Source organism: Lates calcarifer, linkage group LG7_1 (assembly GCF_001640805.2).
Source record: "Lates calcarifer isolate ASB-BC8 linkage group LG7_1, TLL_Latcal_v3, whole genome shotgun sequence".
Taxonomy (NCBI): Eukaryota; Metazoa; Chordata; class Actinopteri; family Centropomidae; genus Lates; species Lates calcarifer.
In genome coordinates this window covers 12,660,437-12,675,677 of record NC_066839.1, presented here as the reverse complement: position 1 = coordinate 12,675,677, position 15,241 = coordinate 12,660,437, and the positions used below count along the sequence as shown (strand labels likewise).

At 40.2% G+C, this 15,241-nt stretch overlaps 4 protein-coding genes across 6 annotated transcripts in view; 3 read left to right on the top strand and 1 right to left on the bottom strand.

Annotated features, from left to right (window-relative positions):
- The first annotated feature begins 968 nt into the window (after positions 1-968).
- rp1l1b (rp1 like 1b) lies at positions 969-6,197 on the top strand. Its single transcript, XM_051071910.1, has one exon. The coding sequence runs from the start codon at positions 1,321-1,323 to the stop codon at positions 5,500-5,502; it is 4,182 nt and encodes a 1,393-aa protein (XP_050927867.1). The 5' UTR covers positions 969-1,320; the 3' UTR covers positions 5,503-6,197.
- A 415-nt stretch (positions 6,198-6,612) lies between these two features.
- On the top strand, positions 6,613-7,725 carry LOC108895564 (uncharacterized). The gene has a single exon (XM_018694433.2). It carries the CDS (start codon positions 6,613-6,615, stop codon positions 7,723-7,725), a length of 1,113 nt encoding a protein of 370 aa, XP_018549949.1.
- Positions 7,726-7,810: 85 nt separating this feature from the next.
- On the top strand, positions 7,811-9,752 carry LOC108895561 (uncharacterized protein DDB_G0290685-like). Its single transcript, XM_018694431.1, has 3 exons — positions 7,811-8,114; positions 8,206-9,003; positions 9,118-9,752. The coding sequence occupies exons 1-3, from the start codon at positions 7,811-7,813 to the stop codon at positions 9,750-9,752; spliced, it is 1,737 nt and encodes a 578-aa protein (XP_018549947.1).
- Positions 9,753-13,048: 3,296 nt separating this feature from the next.
- The window catches only part of si:dkey-71h2.2 (low density lipoprotein receptor adapter protein 1), an 89,012-nt gene continuing 86,819 nt past the window's right edge, over positions 13,049-15,241 (bottom strand). Inside the window, exon 10 of one of the 3 annotated variants that reach the window (XM_051071906.1) lies at positions 13,049-14,022. In XM_051071906.1, the coding sequence (XP_050927863.1) occupies positions 13,933-14,022 (90 nt within the window). In that variant the 3' untranslated portion in view covers positions 13,049-13,932. Of the gene's footprint in view, positions 14,041-14,062; positions 14,565-15,241 lie in introns of those variants that run through there. The other 2 variants (XM_018694434.2, XM_051071909.1) reach the window with 2 other exon arrangements.

The window sequence follows — 15,241 nt, the reverse complement described above, 5'->3', positions numbered from 1 at the left end:
AAATATCCACTAAGTCTGCAGAGAGAGCACCTAGTGCTTTGTCAGTTAAATCAGTAAAGTCACATGCTTCTTCAAAATCTGTAAAATCAACTGCTTCTGATGTTCATTCTGCCAAAACTACTGATATTCAAGATGAAGGAGATGGTGAAGAGCAAACTCAAGACAGAGCACAGAGTGCAATGTCAACCAAGTCTGCAAAGTCAACTATTTCTACCAAATCTACTAAGTCAAAAGGACAAGATGGTCCAGCTGAAGAAAATATATCTGATCACAAGGAACATGAAGACAGAGCTCCAAGCAATTTGTCTGTCAGATCAGCAAAATCAGCAAAGTCAAATGTTTCATCAGTATCTAAGAAATCAAAAGCTTCTGATCAAATTGCTGAAAGTCCTGAGAAGTTAAATGAAGAGGAGCACAATGAAAGCAGATCAGTAAGTTCAATGTCAGTCCATTCAGTCAAGTCAAATGTTTCTGCAAGATCGAGTCGGTCAAAATGCTCAGCTGATGTTCCGGTTGAAGAAAGCATTGCCAGACCTATATCACATGCTTCTATAGTATCTGTGAAATCAAATGCTTCTAACATCCCCCCTGATATTGATATTTCTGATGGGAGGAATGATGAGGAAGAAGCTCAAAACAGAGCAAAGAGTGTGATGTCTGCAAAGTCAGCAATATCAGAAAAATCAGATAAGTCAGTTGAAGAAAATGCTTGTGATTCTGACCATATGGAAAGAGCTCCAAGCAATATGTCAGTCAAATCAATAAAGTCAAATGTTTCTGGGATATCTAAGAAATCAAAAGCTTCCAACATCCCTTCTGAACACAGCACTGAAATTGCTGATGCAGAGAATGAAGGGAGAGTGAGCTCAATGTCGGCTCAGTCAGTCAAGTCAAATGTTTCTGCTAAATCAAAAAAGTCAAAATGTTCAGACATTCCAGCTGAGAGCCCCAATGACGAAAATGATAAAGAGCAAATAAAAGGAAGAGCAGCAAGTAGCATGTCAGCCAAATCAGTCCAGTCACATGTTTCTGAAAGATCTATAAAGTCACAAGCCTCTGGTGTTACTACTGATGATGTGGCTGAACATGAGAAAACTACAGAGAGGGCCCCTAGCGCCTTGTCAGCTAAATCAGCAAAGTCACCTGCGTCAGCAAAATCTACTAAATCAAATGTTTCTGAAGTTTGTTCAGGTAAAACTGATGGCATTTGTGATGAAGGAAATGGTGAAGATGAGATTCAGGAGAGAGCACAAAGTGCATTGTCAGCCAAATCCTCACAGTCAGCCATGTCTGTAAGATCAAGTGAGTCAAAAGTCTCAGATGTGCCAGCTGAAGAATACGTTGCAGAACATGATACATCTATTGAGAGAGCAGCTAGTGCTATATCAGACAGATCTGCAAAGTCAAATATCTCAACACTGTCTCAGAGGTCAAAAGGTTTCGTTCCAGATGAAGAAAGTAGCTGAGGAGGAAAACACAGAGAGAGCACCAAGCTGCATGTCATCAGTCAAATCAAATGTTACTGAGAAATCTGTGACTTTCAAAGAAAAGAAAGAAATTGTAGAGCGAGTACCAAGTGCAATGTCAGCAAAGTCAAATGCCGCAGAGATATCTGGAAAAGCTTCTCAGGCTTCTGCTGACAATCATGATGAAGAAAATGTCAAAGAAACTGAGGAGAGATCACCAAGCAACATGTCAGCTGAATCAAATGTTTCACCAAGAAGTGCAACAGCATGTTACAATCCTTCAGAAGAAAACACTGCAAATGATGAGGGAACTGTACAAAGACCACCAAGCACCTTGTCAGCTAAATCAGCCAGATCTGCCAAATCAATACAGTCAAATACCTCTAGTAAGTCAAAGTCAGGCAAGTCAAAAGCCTCTAATGTGGATGAAGAAAATCACGAGGATAATATGGAGCGAGCACCAAGCAGTACCTCCATCAAATCAGCTAAGTCAGGACAATCAAATTCTACAGCATTATCAAAGAAATCCAAAACTTCTCAGGTTTCTGCCAAAGATAATACTATCACTGACACTGAAGAAGACACTGAGAAGAGAGCAATGAGCCCAGTGTCTGCAAAATCAGTGAAGTCAAATGTGACATCAGTATCTACAAAATCAAAAGCTTCTCATAAATCCGAAAATGTAAATAATGAAGAAGATATTGGAAATGAAGCTGAGGAAAGAACACAAAGTTCTATGTCACTTAAATCATCAAAGTCAGATCTTTCTCTGAGGTCAAGGAAGTCAAAAATTTATGAACAGCCAGCTGAAACAGAGGAGGTACATCAAAGAGAAAGGACATCAAGTTTTTTGTCACTGAAGTCAAACATTTCTGCAAGAACCATGAGGTCCAATGTTTCTGGAATTACCTCTAGTGAAAGGACTGGACATGATCAAGAAGCTGATGAAAGAACACACAGTGCCATGTCAATCAAATCAGTGAAATCAAATCATTCAACAAAATCAAACAAACTACTAGCGCCTGAAATTCCTTCTATAGAAAGCTCAGATGTTCCTAATGAAGGAAATGCTGAGGAGAAATCAGAGAGAGCACTAAGTGCCATGTCAGCAAAGTCAACTATGTCAGTCAGATCAAAAAAATCTAAAGTCTCTCATGTTACTGCTGATGAAAATACGAAGGAAAAGGAGGAGAGAACACTTAGCCCTGTGTCTACAAAATCAGATCGCTCTGAAATGTTAAACAGGTCTGAAGTCCCTGCTGTGACAGTTGAGGAAACTGAAGACAGAGCACCTACAGCCATGTCATCACAGTCTAAGGTCTCAGCACGTTCAAAAAAGTCAACAGCATCTGAAGCTAAACAAAAAAAAAGTGGAAAGCGGTCACAAAGTTCTTTATCTGTCAAGTCAAATCTGTCCTTAAAATCTCAAAAATCCAAAATAACTGATAATTTAACAGATGTTCCTGCTGAGGAGAGGACCACTTTTTCTCCAATAAATGCAGGGGAAGTTGTGAATCCTGAAGATAAGACTGGTTTGCATGAGGAAGTGAAACAAGCAACTGCAGGGGTTATTGACAAATCAAAATCTGTAGAGTCAAGTGAAAGTGATTTGTCACAGACTCTGTCCAGTTCAGATATTGTCCAAGAAACGTGTGAGACACAAGCCCCTGGAGAATCACACTCTGTGTCTAAGAGGATCACCAAAGGTCCATTGGAAGCTACAGACATTTGTGGGGGTGTCGCTGATAACAAAAGCAACAAAAGCAGCCAATGCAAACAGAAGAACCCAGACACTGATGACTTTGAGCTGGTCCCATCTAGCCTACCAAATGCATCCCCTAGTGAGGTTGTAAATGAATGGTTGAAAACAATACCAGCAGAGGGAGATATGTATGACATGGAGGAACTCAGTGATGGACAGAAAAATGGCCACACAACAGAGGACATTAATAGAATGGAGAATAGTGAAAATAACAAAGACTCTACCTCTGAAAATACAAAAGAAACAAATGAAGGAGTTGTAATGAACAGTGTCCCTAATAATGAGTGCCCAACAAGCACAGAGGCACCAAATGCAGATAATATCTGCACTCAAAGAGACAATGGCTCAAAAATATTTCACTCTTCCGTACAGGTGATGAAAGTACTTTTAAATCCAACACTTGACAGATGCAACAGTTTACCAGAAATTTCTCCAGTGTATGGACGTAAACTGAGCACTTCAGCTAGAGGTCTTTTGGATTGCCTTGTGAAGTTGCAGTTGATAGACCATAATCCTAAAAATGCTAACGAAAAGGATCAAAGATACCAAGAGCTGATGAATATTCTTAAATCCCTTTGGCTTTGCAATCTTCCAGAAAATGAGCATGTGTTAAGGAAGGATGATCATCATTCTGTGGATGATGAGTTCAATCACACATCATCCTCTGGTGTGGATGTCAACAGTGGCTCCACGGGCTCTGGGAAGAGTAGTGATGGTGTAAATGTGTCTCAACCACATACCAGTGCAGAGCCATTAGGGAAAGTACAAGAAGTCTGTGAAGGTGAAGCTGAAGCAGATTCTCAATGGACATCTGAGAGAGATGTAGAGAGAATGTGTGAGGAAAAACAAAAGGAGGATGATATAGCAACAGATGAAACAATTAGAAACAATGACAGTCCCAGAGAACTACCTGAAACACCACCCTCCTCAAACAAAAGTTCAGGAAATGACAGCAATGGCCAAAAAGTTCCAGAGGAAGCTGAAACAGAATGTCAAGAGGACACCAGCTCTGACAGCCCTCCCCTCATTCAAAGAGCACAATTAGCCAAAAAGATTTCTCAAGATCCTGATCCTGTTTGGGTCTTAACCTTATTAACTAGAATAGAAAAGCAATTCATGACACATTATATCAATGCAATGAGAGAGTTCAAAGTCAGATGGAACTTGGATGGTAATGAACAGCTTGACACAATGATAAGTGAACTTAAAACAGAGGTCCACAAAAGAATCCAAAGCAGTATAGACAGAGAACTGAGGAAAATTCAAGGTCGAGCAGGCCTACCAAGACCTCCTAAAGAAGCGGTATCCCGTGCTTCAACAACACAAACAGAAGAGAGAAGACGGAGGCTGAAGATTATGCTCAAACAATCATATGATGGACAAGCAGAAAAAAGTGATGATTCAGCAACAGGCACATCTTACAGTGACCAGCGCAGTGAAAATGATGATGAATACTGTCCATGTGAAACATGCATTAAGAAAGGAATGACATCTAGGCTACCACTTCATGCAGAAGTTATGAATACTGCACCTGTTGTCATGGACTTTGACCTAAAGAGGATTCTGGTGATGAAGAACAGTGATCTTGCTAATACACAGACAATCAACTGTATATCTCACTCTGAAAATTATACGAACACAAAAACAGCAGAGACACTTGTAGAAAATGTTATTGCCAGCGCAGTACAGGAAATAGAACGGGATGATGTACAACATGACACTGAAGAGGACTCTGCAGTTGTAGCAGATGAAAAGGAAGGAGATGATGTGTGTCACCATTTGGGCCAACAAGATGGGTCTGAAAACAATGAAGCAGAACAAGTGGACACCATCAAAAAACTGACTGAACAGACTCTCACTGAAGAAACAGTAAAAATCCTACCTGCAGATAATAATGAGGAAATAAGCAAAACAGAGGATGAGAGGGCAGAAAATGAGAGTGCAGACATAGGCATGGGAAAGGATGAATCCACTGTAGAGAATGAAGAAAAGTCAGTAGAAGCTCGAGCAGCTCCTGCTGAGAATGAAACATCAGAGGAAGAAGGAGAGAAAGCAGACACAATTGGAGAAATAATAGAGAAAGAGGCTACTGAACCTACCACAAGTAATATAGCAGAGGAGACTGCTGCAGTTACATCAACTGAACACCAATATGATGAAGAAGAGCCTATGGAAACTACAGAGGGGAATAAGACTGCCACAGATGATGAATTGTCAAATCAACCAGATGAATTTGAGACTCTTGTCAGCAAAAGAAATTGTGATCACAAGTGAAGACGTGTCTATGGAAGGGCCAGGCGAAATTTCAGCTGGAGAGTCTATTGTAGCAGACACAACTGAACACCAACCTAACAAAGAGGAAGCAAAGAAGGGATGGTTGAAGGTAAAGACGAGACTGCTGCCAACAATGCAGATGATTGTGCAGAGGAAAATGCAGAAACAGCAACAGATAAAAGCAGAGAACGATGACACAACCACAGCTGATGAATTGTCAAACGAACCAGCGAAGGATGCAGAAATGGAAGATGCAACTGCTGTAGAAAAAGAGACTACTGTCTCAAATGAGGATGAGTCAAAGGAAGAGACAGCTGAAGCCACCACTGCTGAAGATGAAAATGCAGCAGAAGAGGCTGATGTGGCAGACATAACTGGGGATGAATCTAACAAAAAAGAAGTTGCTGGCAATGAAGAAGAGATACCTGCTACTAAGGAAGATGATTCTGCAGATAAGAACGACACAGCTGCAGCTGATGAATCAGAAAAAGAACATACTGAGGATGAGATTGCTGTCATAAGTGAAGATGAACTTAAGGAGGAAGCCAATACAGCTGAAGATGCAGCAGCAGAGACCACTATGGCAGCCACTAGTGAACATGAATCTGACAAAGACGAGGCTGCGGAAGAGGGTGCAGTCGATGATAAAGACAATGTCCCTTCCCCCAGTGCAGATGAATCTGCAAATGAGAACTATGACACAGCACACCTGATGAATCATCAAAAGAACCAGCTGAAGAGGCAACATCAGAAGATGAGATAGCTGCAGAAAGAGATATTGCAGTTACAGGCAGAGATGAATTAAATGATGAGATTGAAGATGAATCTGCAGCAGAAGAGACAGCTGTGGCAGCTTTAACTGAGCATGAATCTGACAAAGATGAGGCTGTGGCAAGCAGGGACCATCAATGATGAAGAAAAGGAAGCTGCCACCAGTGAAGATGAACTGAAAGAAGAGGCTACTGAAGCCACCACAGCCAAAGGTGACAATGCAGCTGATGATATGACATCCACAAATAAACATGACTCTGACAAAGAGGAGGCTGTGGACGAGATGAAGACTGATGATGAATGAAGAAAAAACAAAAACAAGTGCAGATGATTCTGTAGATGAGAACAACGACACAGCCACAGCTGATGAATCATCAAAGGAAACAGCTGAAAAAGCCAGAAGAAGATGAAGATGAAGATGAGACCACTGAAGAAAAACAGACTGCTGTAACAAGTGAAGATGAATCGAAAGAAGAGATTGCTGAAGCCACCACAGCTGAAGGTGCAGCAGAAAGTGTGGCAGACACAAATGAAAGTGACTCTGAGCATGAATCTGTGGTGGCAGGGGTAGTTGAAGACATCAAAGAGACTGCTGCCACCAGTGATGATGATAATCCTCCAGAGAATTTAAATGCCACTACAAATGAAGATGAAACTGCAGATGAGAATGATACAACGGGTGATGAACTATCAAAGGAATCAACTAAAGAAGAAACAACAGAAGATGAGCTTCTTGTAGAAAAGGAGACTGATGATCCAAGTGAGGATGAACTTAGAAATGAGGCTGCTGAAGCCACCACAGCTGAAGAGAGCACTATGGCAGTCACAAGTGAACATGAATCTCACAAAGATAATGCTGTAGAAGAAGGAACAGGCACTAATGAAGAAAAGCTTGCTTCAACCAGTGCAGATGAGTCTGCAGATGAGAACAACGATGCAGCCACTGCTGGTGATTTAATAAAAGAATCGACTGAAGAAGCAGAAACTGAAGATGAGATGGCTGGAGAAAAAGAAAGTGAAGATGATTCAACAGAAAAGACTGCTGAAGATGAAATTCCAGCAGAAAATACTTGTGTGACAGCTACAAGTGAAAATGAATCTGACAAAGAAGAATCTGCAAAGGCAGGGATGGGTGATGATGGAGAAGAGACTCCTGCCACCAGTGATAATGATTCTGCAGAAGATGCCACCACAAATGAAGATGAAACTGCAGAGGAGAATGATGCTACAGGTGATGAATTATCAAACAAACCAACAGAACCAACAGCAACAACTGAAGATGAGACTGCTACTGAAAAAGAGATGGACGCTGCAAGTGAAGATGAATCAAAGGAGGAGCTGGCAGGAGCCAACAAAGTTGAAGATGAAAATCTTGAAAAAGAGTCTGATGTGGCTGCCACATCTGAAGATGAATCTGACAAGGATCGAGGCTGTGGAAGCAGAGACAGTTGATGATGGAGAACAGACTGCTGGCACAAATTATGAAGATGAATCTGAAGACAATGAAGATGCAACGACAGCTGAAGATGAAAGTGCTATGGAAAAAACAAGTGAAGATGAAGCTGAAGATAGCAGTGCAGCAGAAGAAGATAACATCGCAGCTACAAGTGAACACGAATCTGACAAAGATGCAGTGGTGGAAGAAGAGATTCCGGCTGTCACAAGTGAAGATGAAATGAAGGAAGAAGCTGGTGAAGTCATCACAGTGGAAGAGGAAAATGCAGCAGAGGATGTGGCAGACACAACTGAACATGAATCTGACAAAGAGGAGGCTGTAGAAGCAGGGACAACTGAAGACCCAGAGGAAACTGCTGCTAGCAGTGAAGATGATTCTGCAGAAGGTGTGGATGCCAGTACAAATGATGATGAAACTTCAGAGGAGAATGACAACACAGCCAATGCTGACAAACTCTCAAAGCTGTCTGGAAACAGAAACAACTGAAGATGAGGCTGCTATTGAAAAAGAGGCTGTTAATACAGATGAGGATGACAAGGAAGAGACAATTGATGTAGCCACAGAAAAAGAACTTTCGAGTGAAGAGGACGTCACTAAAGCGGATAATGAATCAAATGAGGAGGAGATGGAAGAAACCACAGATGGAGAAGAACTTGTGGAAAAGCATAATAATGTAGAAACAGATCCTGAATGTGCAAGGGAAGAAAGCTTCAAAGCTGAGAATGAGTCAGAGGAGGAGAACAATGAATCAGCCACAGATGCAAATGAGACAGCTGGAGAAGAGGACACCTCAGAAGTTACACATGATAATGAATCAGGAGAAGGACATTCAGAAGCCAAGCCTGAAAATGAGACTGTAGATGAAACTACAGGTGAAGATGAGACTGCAGAAGAGGATAAATTGGCAACAGATGAAAATGAGACATTAAGTGATGCAGAACATGTTGAGGTGGCATCAGCTGAAGAGCTTCATGAGACAGAACCAATTGAGAAAAATGTAGAAAGCAGTACAGCTGAAGACTATGTTAAAGAAGAGGAACAAGGTGAAGAAGAAGATAAATCTCATGACGAGGGACTAGCAGAAGCAACTGGAGAGGAATCTGAGGATGCTGAAAATGAAGAAGAATCTGCTGAAAATGAAAGTGGAAAGGAGTCTGTAGCGACTGGTGAAGATTGCACAGAGGTTGCAACAACAGGAGATGAGGCTGAAGAGCATGACGCAACAGAGGAAGAGTCGGGAGAAAATGAGGTGGCAGGGAATGAGATCACTGACAGTGATGGAGGAGAGGAATCTGAAGCAGAAGGTACATCTGCAGGAGAGGAAGGTGGAGAAGCTCAAACAGGAAGGGACGAGCCTACAGATAATACAGAGGATGAATCTGCACAAGTTTCTGGAGGAGAAGATGAAGAGGTTATAGAGAATGCTGACACTGAGTCTGAGACTATTCCTGACAAAGCTGAACAAATATGCAAGGAAACTGACATGACTGAAGAGCATCAAGAAGATGCTTTGACTGAGTCAAATAATGAAACAGAAGGCCCTGATGATGTGGTGGAGCTGAAGGCAGATGAAGATGTGGAGAAAATATCAGAAAACAATGAAGAAAACACAGAAAAGAAGCCAGTGGAAGATGAAGATAATGACGGAAGCCATGCTAATGATGAGCACAATGTTGAAGCCTCCGAAGAAGAGGAGGAGGAAACTGAGACACCCAGTGAAGACTGGAGTAGAAACCAGGGAGATTCAGCCGATGGAGAGGATGAGGCAGAGGAAGATTCAGAGGAACCAGGAGAGGAGACTGACGATGGAGAAGATTTTGCTCCAACCAAGACAGATAATCAAGAGGCAGCTAACAGAGCAGCTGAGGAAACAACATTAATCCCACTTGATACTTTGAGCAAAGTGAACACAGAAACTGAGGACGGCGCTTATGCTGATGTTGAAGATTCTGAGACTGAAATGAACAGCCAAGAGGAAGTCACAAGCCTTGAGCCAAAGAGTTTGAAAAAAATTTCATCATAAACTGACTGTGACTCTACTGTAGTAAATAACAAGAGGACAGCTAATAATATTGATGCTACAAGCAAGGTCTTTCAGAGAAAATCTAACAAGAACTATGAAGTCAAGAAAACAAAAAGATTAATCTAGATTATTGTTATTTCTAAACAAGCGCTACAGAAACACTTCGTTCTAGTATTTCTAACGCTGAGATTAAACACATGCACAACAACCACTGATCATACACTGGTATGAAAAGGGAATCTTAAAAACTTGAATGTATATATTATATGTAGTTTTATGCAGAACTGAAGGGGATTTTATATTCATGAACTATGAGCCATAGATTATTTGTTACCTACTCCGACCCTAAGATGGAACATGGAAATGTTCACTAATGATATGCATTGTGGCACTTGATAGAATCTGTGACTGTTACATTAATGACTGAAAAATGTCATACATGCACAAATACTGTAGTTGTTCTTGAAATTACTGCACAATATTTACACAATTTTTGCTGCTCAACATTTTTATTAAGACTTAAGCAGATATGAATGTATTTTATCTAATCAAAAGTTATATTTTAAGTAAGAACTTTTGTATTATTTTGTAAAATAATACAAACGTTCTATATTTTTCTAGCTAATACTGTACTTTTCTGGAAAGCCAGAAAATACTGTTAATATTCCTTTTTGAATGTTTAACTTATTATTGGGAAGATACAGTACTGTTCATGACAGCATTTTAGTGCTGGATGATGATTAACATCAGTGTCTTCACAATTCCATCAGGTAACTGCTTTATACCTTAAAACAATTTCAATAGCAGATGAGCACGAACATCTCTTTAAAGTAGAAAAAGTCATGGCGGGGTTTTATGTACCATGACAGGCTCTCATATTCTGTATTTTAGACCATTCAACAGTGTATTTCAGTAAGAAAATACATCATTCTCTGTTACAGAGATTATTACCTTTGCTGAATGTACTGTATTAATTGTCTCTGAAATTAAAAAATAAATATACTATAAACTCATTTGTGTTTTTCTTTTGTAATACATTTTGTAATATATATATATATATATATTTCAATCAAAATGGTATCACTAAAAGCATGCATTCACACAAACCATCTAAGTACTATGTGAATATCAGTGTTTCAGTATGGTGAAAGATAACATTGAACCCTACTTACCATACATGTAGATCTTAATCTGTTAAAAACAACAACAACAAAAACAGTATATTATGTGGAATGAAAAGAATCACAAACAAATCCAAATGGCTAACCATAATCAATAATATAATTCACTATGATCACAAATATTCCATAAAAATTCCATAAAATGCTAATTATCTATATCTGCTATGGAGGTGACATTGAGAACTATCTTGTGATCTACAGAGTCATCCCATCCAAAGATACTTTCTGGAGAAATATTGAAGTAGGAACTAGATTTGTGTGTTATGGTGGGTTCTTTTTGGAGGTCTATAACCCCATTCACAGCACTGGCACAACAATGAACACAGACCACTTGATTGTCCAAGATCATTGAAAGCATAATAGACATCCCATACACAAGCATAATCAACTGGTGTGGAAAGGTCTGGCGAAAGGGTGCGAGAGGTTGTCTGTTGAGACTTCATTCATTCTCCTTCTACAGTGAGCCCCATTAGATAGAGCTGATGGATGTGCCCCTCTCAGAGTTTCCATTTGCAGTCTCTTGTGGTCATGTGACATACATAATTGGTGTCATTCTGATTGACTGCATAACACTACAGTGAGGTGGAGGCCTTTGTCCTCGAGCTTTTGTACGGAGACACTGTGTGTGCTGCCTGCATGCAACAGCACTACTCCACTCTGGAGGATGAAGGATTTAAGTCATGAGTGGAATATGTACAGCAAAGTGTGTTTGTTTGCTGTTCTGCTAATAGTTAATAGAAGTAGTTTAGCTTAGCACAAACACTGAATGAGGGGGAACTAATATGTACCAAAATGTAGCTTCAAACAACAACAACAAAATGATCTTGTTTGCAACCAATACAGTTAAGACTTACCTGGTTAAATCAGACTGTACTGGCAAAAAGGTTTTCAAAACTGTGTATAGCTCATTATTTGGCTTTACACCCTGAAAATTTACTCTAAGGTTAAATCCTACCCATCTCATCAAACCATTTGCAGCAGCAGGCAGCTGTTTTGTGATAAACCACAGCTCCAAATAGTTGGCAAACAGATTTGCAACCAAGCTAGCTGCTGCTAGAAAGTCAAATATGTAGGCACCACTGTATGACACCAAGACATTTTTTCTCAGAAATTAAGTGGCAGGCTGCAGAGCTAAACTGTTACTGACTTCTGGACTTACAGTCATCTTTTTCCAGGGAAAAAGACTCCAATGGGATGACAATGTAGGTCCACGTTTGCTGGAAATTTAAGTAAGCTAACATGCTAGCTTAAAAAAAACTTCTCAAGCCAATAACATGCAAGCTAATTGAATGCAGATTGAAGAATTTCAAAGAAATTTAATATTTAATTTTTCTAAATTCAGTGGTGGGTTTGCATTGTACGACCTGCACATCCACAGGTGTTTTTAATTACTTGCTGATTAGACCTCTAGTCAGGTTGTAGGTGGGCGGAGCTATGATGGAAACTACAGTACAAATTAATCAGGCGACTTGGAAACCCCTGTGTAGATGGAGCATGGGTGTATACAAGGTGTAAAGAAATTACATTTTCATTCTTTTGGCAGTAGTCATGGTCTTATTCTGCTTGTGCTATATTTTAATGTGCCTCCTAGAGTGTTTTCAGTCAGACATTTCTCTTTCTCATGAGTAAAGTAGTAATAAAGTCTAGTGTCAAATAAACAGGCTCATGTAAACTACAGTAATGTCAGCAGGTTCAAGATGCTGGCTCGTCACATTCATGTGAAAGTATGTCTACTGTGAGCATAATGTGACATTGTTCTTCAAGGAGGAAGTGTGATAACAGTACTCAATTAGACTATATCTGCCATCAAAACCTGTTATAAAAATCATATTAGGCAAAAAACATCAGTTTCTATATTTAATGTAATGATACTGTAACTGCAATTAATATATTTTTAATAACTTCTTTCATAATAAAGCTGAACTAATGTTTGATTTGGTGAGCTGAATCTAATCCTCAAATCTTCTGGAAAAGCAAAGCGTTTTTTGAGGAAGCACCTGCTCGTTGGCACAGAGTGATTTCCACGGTAAACACTGGAAGAGTGAGGAACGTCATCCGGAGCACAATAATAAGGGGCTTTCCCGCAGCCTCGTGTTTACCTCACAGCAACTTGCCTCTGGAACAGCTGCATAGGTTTGCTCCCAACTACATTACTACAAAACCCAAGTGCAGATGTGTGTTTTAAATAAGGAGTGTGACAGGTATCATTTAACTGGGTAAGATGCTGATTTTTGTACTTTGGAATATCATTGAAATGGCAGTAAATAAACACAAATATGAAAAACATTTAAATAAATATACACGAGACACTGCCATTACAGTAAATTCCACAAATTAATCTACAGTGTGGTTGCTGTGCTGACTGAGTCTAATGGAGGAAACTAGAACTATGAAAAGTGAAGCTCTCCTGAAACTCATGAACATCCCAGAGGAACAGCAGAAGTGCCTGTTGAATGCATTGAGGGGGTTCAATTGTTCCTTGTTTATTGACAATCACTTTGTCTTTTTAAGGCAAATGCAGGAGCGAGACCTTCTCTCACTGCATGTGTGACAGAGGATAGAAAAGGTTCCCACACAGACAGGAAGTCAAAGAGGGGCCTCTTGTGATGTAGAGGGGGATCAAAATTGAGGAAAGTGTGTGCTTGTGTGTTGATTTGTGTGTGTGTGTGAGAGAGAGAGAGAGTAAATCAAAGTTTTGATAAACACTGAAACAATACTGACTGAGCTCTTACAGTACAGCTTATAATAAATATTCAATTTCTAATCTTCATGTTTAATACAATAAATGTTCCGCTTTGCCACACACCCCCACACGCAAATATAAACCACTGACATAAGCACATGTACAGGCATTTTCAGTCACATGCAGTGCACACTCACATTAATAATGGGAGTTGAAAGCAGCTATTGGCAGCATGTATGCTTTTGGCACAGAGGTGGCCAGGACCGCGTTTACTAAAGGAGACCCACGCTCCCTTTCTTTCCCACCGTTGTTCAGGTTATCCTGTGGGGCCACTTATGACCCTTCTGCAGGCAGGATGCAATGTCTGGGGACCCCAACAGAGCCGTACACAAGCATCCGCCGAGCCCTGGGAAGAAAACAAGGGCTGATGGAAAACCAGAAGAAGGGAGTATAAAGAGAAACAGCAGTTAGTAACCAGGACGCACTCAATAACACTCACCATGCACCTGCAGCCTGTGTGTGTGTATGTGTGTGTGTGTGTGTATGTGTACAGTGAAGTGAGGTTGTTCCTTCAGAGAACTACAGCACAGCACAGTCCCCACACACAGCACAGGTGGTCCAAACAAAAACCTGTGAAGTGTTGCCCAGAGAGTAATATCCCCACGTTGCGTGTTGTATAAAGCCCCCCATAGGAAACAAACACTTCCGGTGGTGTAAGATTTATTGTTCCCCACACTTATAGGTTACACCATAGTCTGAATGATATCTTCCTTACAAAGTTCTTTGATTCATTCTTAATAACATTCAGTAACCTTCAATAGTAATTTAGCATGCAAACCAGAAACAATGCTGCTAGATAACTCCAGGACACGTTGCTTTGTGTTTGTAGTCTGTAGAGGACGGGTGAATTCCGTGGTGGTGAGAATAGGAAGGACCTGGTTAGCTGGGCTATGTGGTGTGAAAAACCAAAGCATTGTTATACTTTGATAGATTGACCGCACATCAGCTTGCAATTTTTCCCCCCCAGTGTGACAGGCTGCATCTGTATTCACATCCGTGTACTGTCCTTTGCACCAGATACAGGACATACAGGCATTACACAATAAAAATCCCCAACACCATTCAATAGAGTTGCGACAGTACTGAATCATTTCTATATAGGAGGTTGATGTAAGGGTTATCTATGAATAGAAATGGCATGATTTTAGAAGAAAAGCTGGCAAAGTGTCTTGAAACGGACTCACTTTAGGAGAGTCACAGAGTAAAACATGACTTTCTACGCCATCTAGTGTCAAGTCTGGGGAACATCAGCAACCAGACACCCTACAGTACATTAAACCTCAACCATACTGCTTAATGGTTCTGGAGGTAAATACAGAATCAGAACATAGACTTTGAAATTCTAATCCATAGAGGTGTTTATTTATTTTTATTGTTAATTAAGATAAGATTTAAAATAAATATACATATCAAAGTACTTGTGCAGAGGAGTAAAAACACAGTTGTGTCTTTAAGAGTCATCCTCAAAGAGTACTAAAGAAGGGGTGGGCATTTGATACCTAAAGGATACTATGATACAAAGGTACAGGTTGATTCCTATTAAATACCAAAAAAATGTTTCTCTA

Excerpts from the sequence above, each read along its gene's own strand:
- LOC108895561 (XM_018694431.1), top strand. The coding sequence starts at position 7,811 with ATGGAAAAAACAAGTGAAGATGAAGCTGAAGATAGCAGTGCAGCAGAA. Across the intron at positions 8,115-8,205 it reads TGAAGATGATTCTGCAGAAG|AAACAACTGAAGATGAGGCT; the intron begins GTGTGGATGCCA and ends GTCTGGAAACAG. Across the intron at positions 9,004-9,117 it reads AGGGAATGAGATCACTGACA|TTTCTGGAGGAGAAGATGAA; the intron begins GTGATGGAGGAG and ends AATCTGCACAAG.
- LOC108895564 (XM_018694433.2), top strand. The coding sequence starts at position 6,613 with ATGAGAACAACGACACAGCCACAGCTGATGAATCATCAAAGGAAACAG.
- rp1l1b (XM_051071910.1), top strand. The coding sequence starts at position 1,321 with ATGTGCCAGCTGAAGAATACGTTGCAGAACATGATACATCTATTGAGA.